This window comes from Zophobas morio, unplaced genomic scaffold, assembly GCF_036711695.1.
Source record: "Zophobas morio isolate AGI-343-1 ecotype UQ-CSIRO unplaced genomic scaffold, CSIRO_AGI_Zmor_V1 ptg000002l, whole genome shotgun sequence".
Classification (NCBI taxonomy): Eukaryota; Metazoa; Arthropoda; class Insecta; order Coleoptera; family Tenebrionidae; genus Zophobas; species Zophobas morio.
The window spans coordinates 1,023,102-1,035,882 of record NW_026972107.1 but is presented as its reverse complement, the minus strand read 5'-3'; the positions used below and the strand labels follow the sequence as shown (position 1 = coordinate 1,035,882).

Genomic DNA, 12,781 nt, shown 5'->3' with positions numbered 1-12,781 from the left:
ACACATTAAGTTGAGCCGGATCTACCCGGACTGCGCAGCTACGCATCGGCCAATTATAAATAAATGGAATTTGGTGTAGTTATAGTGAGAAGCTCGCGCGTGACGGGGTGATACTCACGTGACATCTCGACCTCCAAGTCGATCCGCGGGGTGCGGCGAGTGAACACGTTCTTCAGCAAACGGGCAGTCTCCGAGAGTCTGCAACCATCGTAACTAACGCTTCTGGCCTACTTACAGCTTATGGCAAACACTCAAGCATGCTACGGTTAGTAGAAGCAGGGCGAGGACATGCGGGGACATGCGTAGTCGGATACTTACATATGGCGAACTGTTCCAGAGCATGCATTGTTCTTGCAACAAACAACCAGTTATTACCAACATGGAGATTTCGGCATAGAACATAAAACAACCATTACAAGTGAACATCAAGTACGGTTTTATTTTACTCTGTTTCGTTTACAAGTGTACAAGTTTACAAAAATATCAGTACTCTAGCTGCCAAACAAAATCGTATCAAAAATAAACATCTTCGTAAATCGTAAAAATCGAAAATAAATGTGCGCTTTTTGTGCGTCCTTTTTGAACAATTCCAATACAAAAACGAGGAACTTGGTTAGTACGGAATGATCCACACTTAACTAAAGTCAAGCTTGATGAGGCCGAGCCGGAGCGATCGTGTTCACGTTCGGCTTCCACCGGACACCAGTTACCGTGCTGTCATGAAAGAAAACTACTACGTTACTGGGAAAGATGGTGAGAGGATGATGATTCTACCCACTTCGGGATGATCGAGCGAAAACGATACACCGATTGAGCTGAAGTGAGAAACCACCACTCCACCATCGTCGAAAACAACCACACCTCACACTACAAAACAAATTGTAATTGTTCAAAAAACAACCCCAGTGCTTGCGTGCACGAAAACAAAAGAAAAACGCCCACCCTGGCTAAGGAGTGAATGCGAGTAAGTAGCAACACGTGCACACCGAACGCCATCTATGGGATACTTACGAGTTCTTGGATTCACCCCTGAATACGTCGGTGCCGGTCTTGCGAATCTCCCCCTCGCGAACAGCGTCCGTGAGAGACTTGAACACCGTGCCATGAACCCTACGAACAAAGCGACTTTAGTGCTCTTTTTGGATACCTAGCGGGAGTTTACGTCGTGCCAGGGTGCCAACTCCGGAAAATGAGGACAAAACGGGGAAAGCGGCTAAAAAAGGACAAGATTGGTCGTCGTAGGGGTGGAGCGAGGGACCATGGGTGTACTTACACTTTGACGAGGAAATCTGGAATTATGGCTATGGCGGGGATGAGGAACATGCCCAACCAGAACACGGCCGAGGTGAAAATCATTAAGTACATCCCTGTCATCACGCTGCCGAAGGCCAGCGTCGGCCAGAAGAAGCTGAAAACGATCGTTATTTGGTCTCCGTCCAACTACTATCACTTCACGAAACATAAATGACAAACAATGTCAAATTTAAAAATAATTGAACCTTTTCTTTTAAGTTTTTGTGTCCAATCTAGTGAATCATCACACCCTGTATTTTTATTACCGTATCTTACTCTGTTTTTGTTCCTGTTCTTCTAATGTATCTTTTAAAAAAGTAATTTATAATTAACTTTAAATTTCGAAAATTGAAATATTCAAGGATAGAAGAACTGAAAACTCGAGAAATCAAAAAAGCTAAAATTTTAAAAATCGAAAACTTAAAATATCGAAAAGTTGAAAGATTGTGAAAACCGAACGTTCAAAAAACAAAAAATTGAAAATCCAAAAGTCGAAATACTAAAAAATCCCAAAATTGAAAAATTGAAGAATCGAAAAACTGAGAAAACTCACAAAATTGGACGAAATATCCAAAAATTGCAAACCTAAAGAATCGAAAAACTGAAAAATCTGGAACCTGAAAAATCGAAAAATTGAGGAACTGAAAAACTGAAAAATCGAAACCTTGGCAAGTCGAAAATGGGCAAATCAAAAAATAGATTAATTGAGAAATCGGAAAACTGAAAATTCAGAAACGTCAAAACTTGAAAATTTAAAAAATTGGAAAACTGAAAAATCCAAAAATCGAAACTGCGAATTCGAGAAACGGGAAAATAAAAAAAATATATTAATTGCAAAATCGGAAAACTGAAAATTTAGCAACGTCAAAATTTGAAAAATTGGAAAATAGAAATGTTCAAGAACTGGAAAATCAAAAAATCCAGAAATCGAAAAATCTAAAATTTAAAACATTGAACAATTGAAATATTGCAAAATTGAAAAATCAAAGAATCAAAAAAGAAAAATTCGAAAATCTAAAACTTAAAATTCGAAAAACTGAAAAATCGAAACATCGAAAAATTGGAAAATCGAAAAACCGAGAAATCCAAAAATATACAAAAATTGAGAAATTTTAAAAAAGAAAAATTAAAACATCGAAAAGTTGAAAAAAAATTGAGAAATCGAAGTATAAAACTGTCGAAAATTTGAAAAATCCAAAGTTTAACGAAAAATTGAAAATCCAAAAAGTAAAAAAGGGGTAGGAACCCAAAAACTGCACACTGAAAAATTTAAAAATTGGAAAATCGACGAACCGGAATCGATTGTACTCGAAAATTTGAAAAATTGAATAAACGAAAAATTGGAAAATCGAAAGAAACAACAAAAATTAGGAAATGAAAAAACAAAAAATTGTGATATAAAATCGAGAAAATGAAAAATTTACGCTTCCTTTTCGGCTCCTGGATTAAAATTTTTTTTATTCTTCAATTTTTCAAAATTTTGGATTTTTTACTTTTTTAATTTTCGATTTTCCAATTTTTCCATTCTACTGTTTTTAGACTTTTTTGCTTTTCGATTAATCGATATTCAAATTTTCTAATTTTTTTACTTATCGATTTTTAATTTTTTTTATTCTCCACTTTTTCGATTTTTCACTTTTTTGTTTGTTTGTCGGTTTTTTGATGTCTCGAGATTTCGATTTTCGTAACTTGAAATTTCAATATTTCAACTTTTCATTTTTTAGAATTTTCGATTTTTCGATATCTCGAATTTCTGATTTTTAAAATTTTCAATTTTCGCAATCTGGAATTTACATTCTTTCTCGATTCCCCGATTTTTTCATTTTTCGATTTCTCAATATTCGAGTTTTCAATTTGTTTCCTTTTAGATTTCTCTATTTTTAATTTTTTCGATAATCTCTTTTTTCAAATTTTCGATTTTTGCCTTTTTTAATTTACGAATTCTCAATTTTCTCATTCTTCAATTTTTAGACTTGTAGTTTTTTATTTTTCGACTATTCTATATTTGATTTTTTTTACTTTTCCATTTTCAATTCTTCAGTTTTTCGAATTTTCATTTTTCATTCTTCAGTTTAAATTTTTTTACTTCTCCTATTCTTCAGTTTTTCGATTTTTCAATTTTTTTACTTTTCGATTTTTCGATATCTCGAATTTTTGATTATTCAAATATTCGATTTTGGAAATCTGGAATTTTCGGTTTTTCGATATTCTAATTTTCAATTTTTCCATTGTTCGATTTCAAATTTTCAATTACCGAAGTCTGGAATTTTTGACTTTCTATGGAAAAATCTAAAATTTAAAACATTGAACAATTGAAATATCGCAAAATTGAAAAATGGAGAAATCCAAACATCAAAGAATCAAAAAAGAAAAATTCGAAAATCTAAAACTTGAAAATCAAAAAACTGAAAAATCGACTCCAGAATTTAAAAAAATTGAAAAATGGAAACATCGAGAAATAGAAAAAAATTGAGAAATTGAACAATCAAAACATCCAAACATCTGAATTCGATAAATCCAGAAATAAAAAAAAAGAAAAATTTTAAAAAAGAAAAATGAAAACATCGAAAAGTTGAAAAAAAAATTGAGAAATCGAAGTATAAAACTGTCGAAAATTTGAAAAATCTCAAGTTTAACGAAACATTGAAAATCCAAAAAGTAAAAAAGGGGTGGAAACCCAAAAACTGCAAACTGAAAAATTTAAAAATTGGAAAATCGACGAATTTGGAATCGATTGGCCTGAAAATTTGAAAAGTTGAATAAACGAAAAATTGGAAAATCGAAAGAAACAACAAAAATTAAGGAAATGAAAAAACAAAAAATTATGATATAAAATCGAGAAAATGAAAAATAAAAAATCAGGAAAATGCAAAATAAAAATCGGGGAGTTGAAAAATTTACCTTACCTTTTCGACTTCTCGATTTAATTTTTTTTAATTTTCGATTTTCCAATGTTTCCATTCTACTGTTTACAGACCTTTTTAACTTTTTTGCTTTTCGATTAATCGATATTCAAATTTTCTATTTTTTTTAACTTATCGAATTTTAATTTTTCTATTCTCCACTTTTTCGATTTTTCATTTTTTTTTTGTTTGTGTGGGTTTTTTGATTTCTCGAGTTTTCGATTTTTGAATTTTTACATTCTTCAGTTTTTAGTCTTTTAAATTTTTTTACTTTATGGTTTCTTGAACTTTGGTATTTAATTTCTTCAGTTTTTGGATTTTTTAATTTCTTTACATTTCGCATTCATTTTTCGATTTTTCGAATTTTTCATTTTTTGATTTCTCAATATTCGAGTTGTCAATTTGCTTCTTTTTCGATGTCTCTATTTTTCATTCTTTCAATTCTCCGATTTTCCAAATTTTCGATTTTTGACTTTTTTATTTTTTGATATTTGATTATTTTACTTTTCCATTTTTAATTTTTCATTATTTTTGCATGTCGATTTTTTGATTTCTCGAGTTTTCGCTTTTCGTTGTTCGAAATTTCATTGTTTCTATATTTCGTTTTTTTGAGTTTTCAATTTTTACATTCTTCAGTTTTTAGACTTTTTTTTTTTTTTCGTTTTCGGTTGCTTGAACTCTGTTTTTAATTTTTTCAGTTTTTCGATTTTCCAATTACATATTTTATTTTGCGATTACCAATTTTATTTCTTATTCTTCAGTTTTTCGATATCTCGAATTTCTGATTTTTTAAATTTTCAATTTTCGAAATCTGGGAATTTACATTCTTTCTCGATTCCCCGATTTTTTCATTTTTCGATTTCTCAATTTGTTTCTTTTTCCATTTCTCTATTTCTAATTTTTCAATAATTTCTTTTTTCAAATTTTCGATTTTTGACTTTTTTAATTTACGAATTCTTAATTTTCTCATTCTTCAATTTTTAGACTTTTACTTTTTTATTTTTCGACCATTCGATATTTGATTTTTTTTACTTTTCCATTTTCAATTCTTCAGTTTTTCGAGTTTTCAGTGTTTTGCTTTTCGACTTTTTGATTTCTCTAGTTTTCGATATTCATTGTAGCTATTCGATATTTGTTTTTTTTTTACTTTTCCATTTTCAATTTTTCAATTCTTCGGTTTTTCGATTTTTTAATTTTTTTGCTTTTGGATTGTTTGATTTTATTGAGTTTTCAATAGTCATTGTTCGAATTTCAATCTTTCTATTTTCCGATTTTTCGATTTTTGATTTATCGAATTTTCGATTTATGTATTAATTTTTTCATTCTTCAGTTTAAATTTTTTTACTTCTCCAATTCTTCAGTTTTTCGATTTTTCAATTTTTTACTTTTCGTTATTTCGTTTTTCAATTTTCCAATACTTCGATTTTCGATTTTTCGATATTCTAATTTTCAATTTTTTTTGTTTCAATTTCTCGATTTTTCGTTTTTTCCATTGTTCGATTTCAAATTTTCAATTAAAGAAGTCTGGAATTTTTGGCCTTTCTATCGAAAAATCTAAAATTTAAAAATCGAAAAACTGAAAAATCGAAACATCGAAAAATTGGAAAATTGAAAAACCGACAAATCCAAAAATCGAAACATCGAGAAATAGAAAAAAATTGAGAAATTGATAAATTGAGAAATTGAACAATCAAAATATCCAAACATCTGAATGGAGAAATAAAAAAAAAATGAAAAATTTTAAAAAAGAAAAATTAAAACATCGAAAAGTTGAAAAAAATTGAGAAATCGAAGTATAAAACTGTCAAAAATTTGAAAAATCCAAAGTCCAACGAAAAATTGAAAATCCCAAAAGTAAAAAAGGGGTGGAAACTGAAAATTTAAAAATTGGAAAATCGACGAATTGGAATCGATTGGCCTGAAAATTTGAAAAATTGAATAAACGAAAAATTGGAAAATCGAAAGAAACAAAAAGATTAAGGAAATGAAAAAGCAAAAAATTGCGATATAAAATCGAGAAAATGAAAAAGAAAAATCAGGAAAATGCAAAATAAAAATCGGGGAGTTGAAAAATTGAAAAAGGGCAAAATTAAAAATCAAAAATGTGAAAAATGAGAAATTGTAATATTGAAAAATTGGAAAATTTGGAAGTCGATAAATTGTAAAATTGTAAAAAGTGAAAATCAAACTTGAAAATTTGAAGAAAAATTGAAAAAAACCTGAAAATTTGAAAAATTGAATAAACGAAAAATTGTAAAATCGAAAGAAACAACAAAAAATAAAAGAAATGAAAAAACGAAAAATTGTGACGATATAAAATCGAAAAAGTGAAAATTAAAAATCGGGAAAATGAAAAATAAAAATCGGAAATAAAAAATTGGAAAAGGGAAAAATTAAAAATTGAGAAACTGAAAAATCGAAAAATGAAAAACTGTAATATTGAAAAATTGTCAAATTAAAAAACTGATGCAAACCGAATAATTGTAAAATTGAAAAATGAAAAATAAAAAAACAAAATTACAAAATGAAAACTTGAAAAATCTTAAGAATCGAAAAAGTGAACAATAAAAAAAAGGAAATATGTATTATGAAATAGAAATATTGAAAATTAAAGAAATTGGAAAATCGGAAGACTGGAAATCCAAAAACTGGAAAGTGCAAAATGGACGAACTGAAAATTCAGTCTGAAAATTTGAAAAATTGAACAAATGAAAAATTGTAAAATCGAAAAAAAAAACAGAAAATAAAGGAAATTAAAAAACGGACAATTGTGATATAAATCAAGAAAATAAAAATTAAAAATTCGCCACATTGAAAAATAAAAATCGGGATCATGAAAAATTGTGGAAAGTAAAAATTGAGAAACTGAAAATTCAAAAAATTGACGAAACGAAAAATTGAAAAATCCAAAGAAACAACAAGAAATAAAGGATTGAAAAAAATTAAAATTTGTGACACAAAACCGAGAAAATGAAAAATAAAAAAATCGGGAAAATGAAAAATAAAGATCGAGAACTTGAAAAATTGAGGAAACGAAAAATGGAAAATGACAAAAATTAAAAACTGAGAATGTGAAAAATCGAAAAATGAGAAACTGTAATATCGAAAAATTGCAAAATTAAAAAATTGCAACTCGAAAAATTGAAAAATTTAGAAGTCAAGAAACTGTAAAAATCAAAATTAAAAAAAAAAAACGAAAAAGTACATAATGAAAACTTGAAAAATGTCAAAAGTGAAAATCAAACACGAAAATTTGAAGAAACGAAAATTTGAAAAATCGAAATAAAAATTGAAAAACTTAAAATTCGAAAAAGTGAAAAATAAAATAAAAAGAAAAATGTATCAAAATATTGGAAATTAAAGAAACTGAAAAATTGGAAGACTGGAAATCCAAAAACCGCAAACTGAAAAATTTTAAACGTGGAAAATCATGGAATTGAAAAATCAAAGCCTGAAAATTTGAAAAATTGAATAAATAAAAAATTGTAAATCGGAAGAAACAAAAAAATAAAGGAAATAAAGAAACCAAAAATTGTGATATAAAATCGAGAAAAAATCTCTAAATCGAATCTTACAATTATCAGACAAAACTGAATATGTTATACCGGACTTCAAGAGCGAGGAAAGTGCTGTCTAAATAACTTTAGACCAATTTTTATAACTCAACAATCACATCGAGTATCAAAAATAAAACACCGATAGCTTTCGAATAATTTTGAATGTGTTGACATTTAAGCCCCTAGTCATTTATCTAAGGGAATTTGCTATTATACGAACCCTCTTCCATTCTTACGTCATTTATGTTTAGTGAAGTGTTGAATACTCAATTTTCATTTTAAACCAAGTCTACCTGTACACAATGATGAACAAAAACCACAAGACTATGGACCCCCAGATGGCGCAGTGCGTCAACCACGTCCACGAATTAGTGACCAGCCCCGCCTTCAAGCACACAGTGATCACCACATACTGCAACAACCCAGTTACTTTCGTTCCATCACCACCCCCAACTTACCGTGTACACGAAACTCCCCGGCACCAAATATCCCCCATCCCGGCCCGACATCCACAAAATATCGTACTGACAAATCAGCAGCGGCAGCCAAAACAAAATGGCCGAATGTATCATCCCGTTCACCACCCACAACCAAAACACCTTGACGTTGAAAAGTTGGCCACTCTGCGACGGTTTGTACAACTGCGGGTGTTTGACCATGACTTCGTCGCTGCACGCCTTATCGAACAACCCCATCGCTAAGGGCGGCAAAGCCGTAAAAATAACATTATACAACCCGATCGACCACCGCTCGAACAAAATCTGCCCAGACCAGCCCGAATAAATAGCGAACCAGAGCTCGATGACGTAGAGACAGATGTTCTTGTAGAAGCTGTAAAGGATGAGTTTGCACATACGTGAGTAGTTCCACGCGCCGTGCACTAAAAGCAGCCGCAGCAGGAACCTGAACTGGGCTATGCTGTAGTCGGAGGCGCACGCCGCCTGCAGCCCTTCCGCCCCCGAAATACCCACCCCCACGTGCGCTTTTTGGATCATAGCCACGTCGTTGGCGCCGTCGCCGATCGCCAGCGTCACGGTTTTGGTGTGCTTGGTGACGTACTCGACGACTTCGGCTTTCTGCATGGGCGAAACCCGACAACAAATCACGACTTTACAGGAAATACACAGCTGGAGGAAATCGGTACGTAGCTCGCAGCTGAGGGCGTACTTCAGCGTCTTGCCGTCTATAACCAGCGCGATTTCGTTTTGTTTGTTTAAGTTGTCGCCGAGTTCGGAGTTGTGGCGAAGAATGGACTCGCGGGTGTTCTGGAACGCATTAATGGCGCAGTCGGTAGGATGAATTTTGGATACTCACGTCGAGGCCGTCTTCGTTGAGGATGATGTGCTGCATCCCGTGTGACAAGAGCCTGCACGAATACCCGATATTAATCGCAGTTTCTTGCTTATCCCCCGTTAAAACCCAAATGTTGATGTTCGCATTCAACAACGTCGCTATCGTTTCAGGTACACCTTCCTGCAACTTATCTTCAATCGCTGTGGCACCAATCAACTTCAACTTCCGCTCGATTAAATTCGCCGCCTCCTCGACTTTTTCTTCTCGGTGTTGGAGCGAAATCGTCGCCTTGTGATACAAATTCTTCCAATCTTCGTATTCCGCTTTTTTTAGCTCGGCGACTGCGCAACACAGCGTTCTTAAACCCTCCGTGGCGAAGTTCTCCAGGTGTTGTAATAAGACCTCACTGTGTTCGCGGCCTGAGTTATCCAGTCGTTCGTAAATCACAGTGTCCGCCCCTTTACAAAACAGCTTGATTTTACCAGAGGGGTCCCTCACGATCACCGACATGCGTTTCCTGGCTGACGAGAACTCCAAGACTGACAGGATTTCGTAGCGCTCGGTTTCACCCAAAGCGTCGATTTCGACGAAGCTGGGGGTGCGACTTTTGAAAACGTAGCCGAAGCGAGAGGCTCCGTAGACTAGGGCGCGCTCGTCGGGGGAGGCGGCGTGATAAACTATACTCCCGTCGGGCATCTTCTCGGGGATGACGGTATGACAAACCGACAACAACACGAGGAGTTCTTTAATCAATGGTGCGTTTTTATGATTGTGGCGTAAATGTTGCACGATGAGAGCGTCGTTGTAGTCGTCGGCGACGGCGTCGTAGACGTCGTGGGCGATAGCGCAGCGCTTGAACTCCATCACGTTACAAGTGAGAGTCCCGGTTTTGTCCGAGAAGATGTATTTAACCTGACCGAGTTCTTCGTTGAGGTTGGAGGTTCGAGCCATGGCGGGGGTGTCGGTCTCGACGTGGTACATCTTGATGTCCATGTTGATGAAGATGGCTTGGATGAAGCGAACGACTTCGAGGGTGACTTGCAACGATATCGGGATGAGGTTGTTGAAGAGGATCAAGAACGTGAGGAGGTTGTAGGCGAAGTTTTCGCTCGCAGTTTCTGGAACGAAAATGATAATAGTGTCGTAGGTGGGAGTATTGTGGCGGCTCACCACTCAACCCTATATAGCTATTGGCGCCTTTGTTGTTGTTGCTCCAGATTAAATTAAAGATGGCACTGATTAGACACATGATGAACAGAATCCCGAAGAGGAGCAGAATTTGGATGTTTGTGAGTTTGTCGACGCTTGATCGTTTCAAAGGGGCTGTGGTGGAGTTCCGCATCAGTTTAGTCTCGTGACCTGTGTAGATGACGATACCGAAAACCCACGAAGTGTTGCGCAACATAGCCCCTCTTAGGAGGATCTGGTCGGGGCCTAGGGGCTGCGGCAACTTATTAGTTTCCTTGAGGACTCCGTTGAACTCGTATAGATGTCGATTCGGCGGTTCGCACTCTATCGTCCCCGACAGGTCCTTCAAGTCGCTTATCGTCGTCAACTTCGCGGTATTCGGAAGAGCTTGACGAATTTTTAAGTTCGTTTCTCCGTCCAGGTTTGCCGTTTCGATGAAACTCATCCCTTGGGGTTCGCTACAACGAAATGGGTTTAGTACAATCGCACGCAAATGTTTTGAGCCTATGAAGAAGGCGGTCCAAATCCTTCAAAGGCAGAATTTGTAGGTAGGCTCAAACTACAACGAAATTTACATTTGGTAAGAAGTATTTATGGCTCACACCAGTTCTCTCAAATTTGTCGGAGAAGATTTAGCAGGTAGTTGTTCCCATAAAATAATGGTCACTTTCGTTCGTGAGTAACGATGGTCCGGACAGGAATTATTTTGCTTTCTACATCTTTCGACCAATTGCTCCGTATAAAAAATTTCATCACTTTTTCCAATAAAATACTCTTAAATGTTCATAATAAATAAATAAATAAAAAACGATATTGTCGAGTGTCCCCTCTAAAAAATTTATGACGTCACCTCAAAATTTTGCAGAATAAATCCTATCTTAAATGTATAAAATATGATGAGTTTTTATACTTGTGATTTATCACTGCATTAATATTTTTTAGATTTGGTTATACAGGGTGTCTCAAAAAAGTTAATGACTGAGTCAGTTTATTTTATTGAAGAAATCAAGAATAGCAAAATTGAATGCTTTGAAATATTGTAGATGTTTTGAAGTTTTTGTAAGCATGGTAACTTTTTCGAAAATTTGATTAATATGCGCAAAATCAAAAATCTGAAAAAATGAAATTCACAAATGCAAAAAACAGAAAATCGAAAAATACGAATCGTAAAAATCAAAAAAATAAAATGGCTAATTAAAAAATCGAAAATTCAATGAATCAAATACCTAGGTCGATCGAAAAGTGGAAATTCACAAACCCCAAAAATCGAAAAATCGAAAATTGAAAAACGGGAAAAGCAAAAAATCGAAAAGTAATATTGAAAATTAAAAAAATCAAAAACAAAAATAAAAAAAATCGGAAATTAAAATAATCAATATACAGGGTGTCCCTTTTATTTGATACAACCCCTGTAACTTTTTTATTCTTGAAGATAAACCTGTAGTTCTTTAACCAAATTTGTATCATTTTCAAAGATTTATATGATAGTGAGCACACATTTTTATTATCACTTGCGGTAGAACCGGAAATGACGTCAACTTATTTTTTTTTAATGGAACACTAGGTATATTTTTTCATAAATGGAAAGATTGATTTTTTTACTGCAAAAAATTAAAAGCAACCAATATTGTAAAATCAATAATAAAAAAGTTATTTATTAAAATATCTCCAAAATTTTCCGTTTATTTCGAAATCTAGTTGCTTGAAAAACAATTGAAAAATTGTTGCCATCACATAGATCTTTTAAAATGATACAAATTTGCTCAAAGAACTACAGATTTATCTTTAAAAATAAAAAAGTTACAGGGGTTGTATCAAATAAAAGAGACACCCGGTATATGAAGTAGAAAAAATTGCAAAGCCTAAAAACTGAAACGAACAGAAAAATCGAAAAAGCAAAAAATTGGAAAAACAAAAATTCGAAAAATCTAAAATCGAAAAAGTGGAAAATCGAAAATCTGAATAAAGAAACTTGGAAATTCTGAAAATTGGAAAATCGAAAACCAAAAAATCGGGAAGTAACAAAATTGAAGTCTAACAGTTGAGAATAGAAAAATTGAAAAACCGAAAAAAATAAAAATCGACAATGGACAAATTGAAAATCGCAAAATTTAAATTGAAAAATTGAACATGGAAAAATCGATGAATTGAAAAATCGAAAATTCGACTACTCAAATTTTCTAAAAATCGAAAAATCATAAAACTGAAAAATCCAAAATTCTAATGATCGAAAGTCTGATAACTGAAAATCGAAAATTCTGAAAAGCGGAAAATAGAATATCGAAAAATTTAAAAGAAAGAAAATTGAAGTCTAAAAACCGAAGAATGGAAAAATTAAAAATCAAAAATTCGAAAAATCAAAACCGAAAAATTCAAAGATTTAAAAAGAAAATCGAAAAATCAAAAATCTGATAATTGAAACTGGAAAATTTGGAAAATCGAAAAGTAAAAAATTGAAGTCTAAAAGCTGAAAAATGGAAAACTGAACAATCGAAAATTTGATAAATCAGATATGCGAAAAACAGAAAATCTGAAAATACAAAACTG

At 32.9% G+C, this 12,781-nt stretch overlaps 1 protein-coding gene across 14 annotated transcripts in view; it reads right to left on the bottom strand.

The window, feature by feature from the left end:
• The window catches only part of Atp8a (ATPase 8A), a 46,975-nt gene that overhangs the window by 14,900 nt on the left and 19,294 nt on the right, over positions 1-12,781 (bottom strand). For 9 of the 14 annotated variants that reach the window (XM_064048216.1, XM_064048169.1, XM_064048272.1 and 6 more), the window contains 7 exons: positions 10,217-10,692; positions 9,068-10,164; positions 8,212-9,018; positions 8,047-8,165; positions 1,274-1,408; positions 1,012-1,110; positions 119-198 (listed from right to left, as the gene is read on the bottom strand). In XM_064048216.1, coding sequence (XP_063904286.1) covers positions 119-198; positions 1,012-1,110; positions 1,274-1,408; positions 8,047-8,165; positions 8,212-9,018; positions 9,068-10,164; positions 10,217-10,692 — 2,813 coding nt within the window. The other 5 variants (XR_010279648.1, XM_064048246.1, XM_064048241.1 and 2 more) reach the window with 5 other exon arrangements.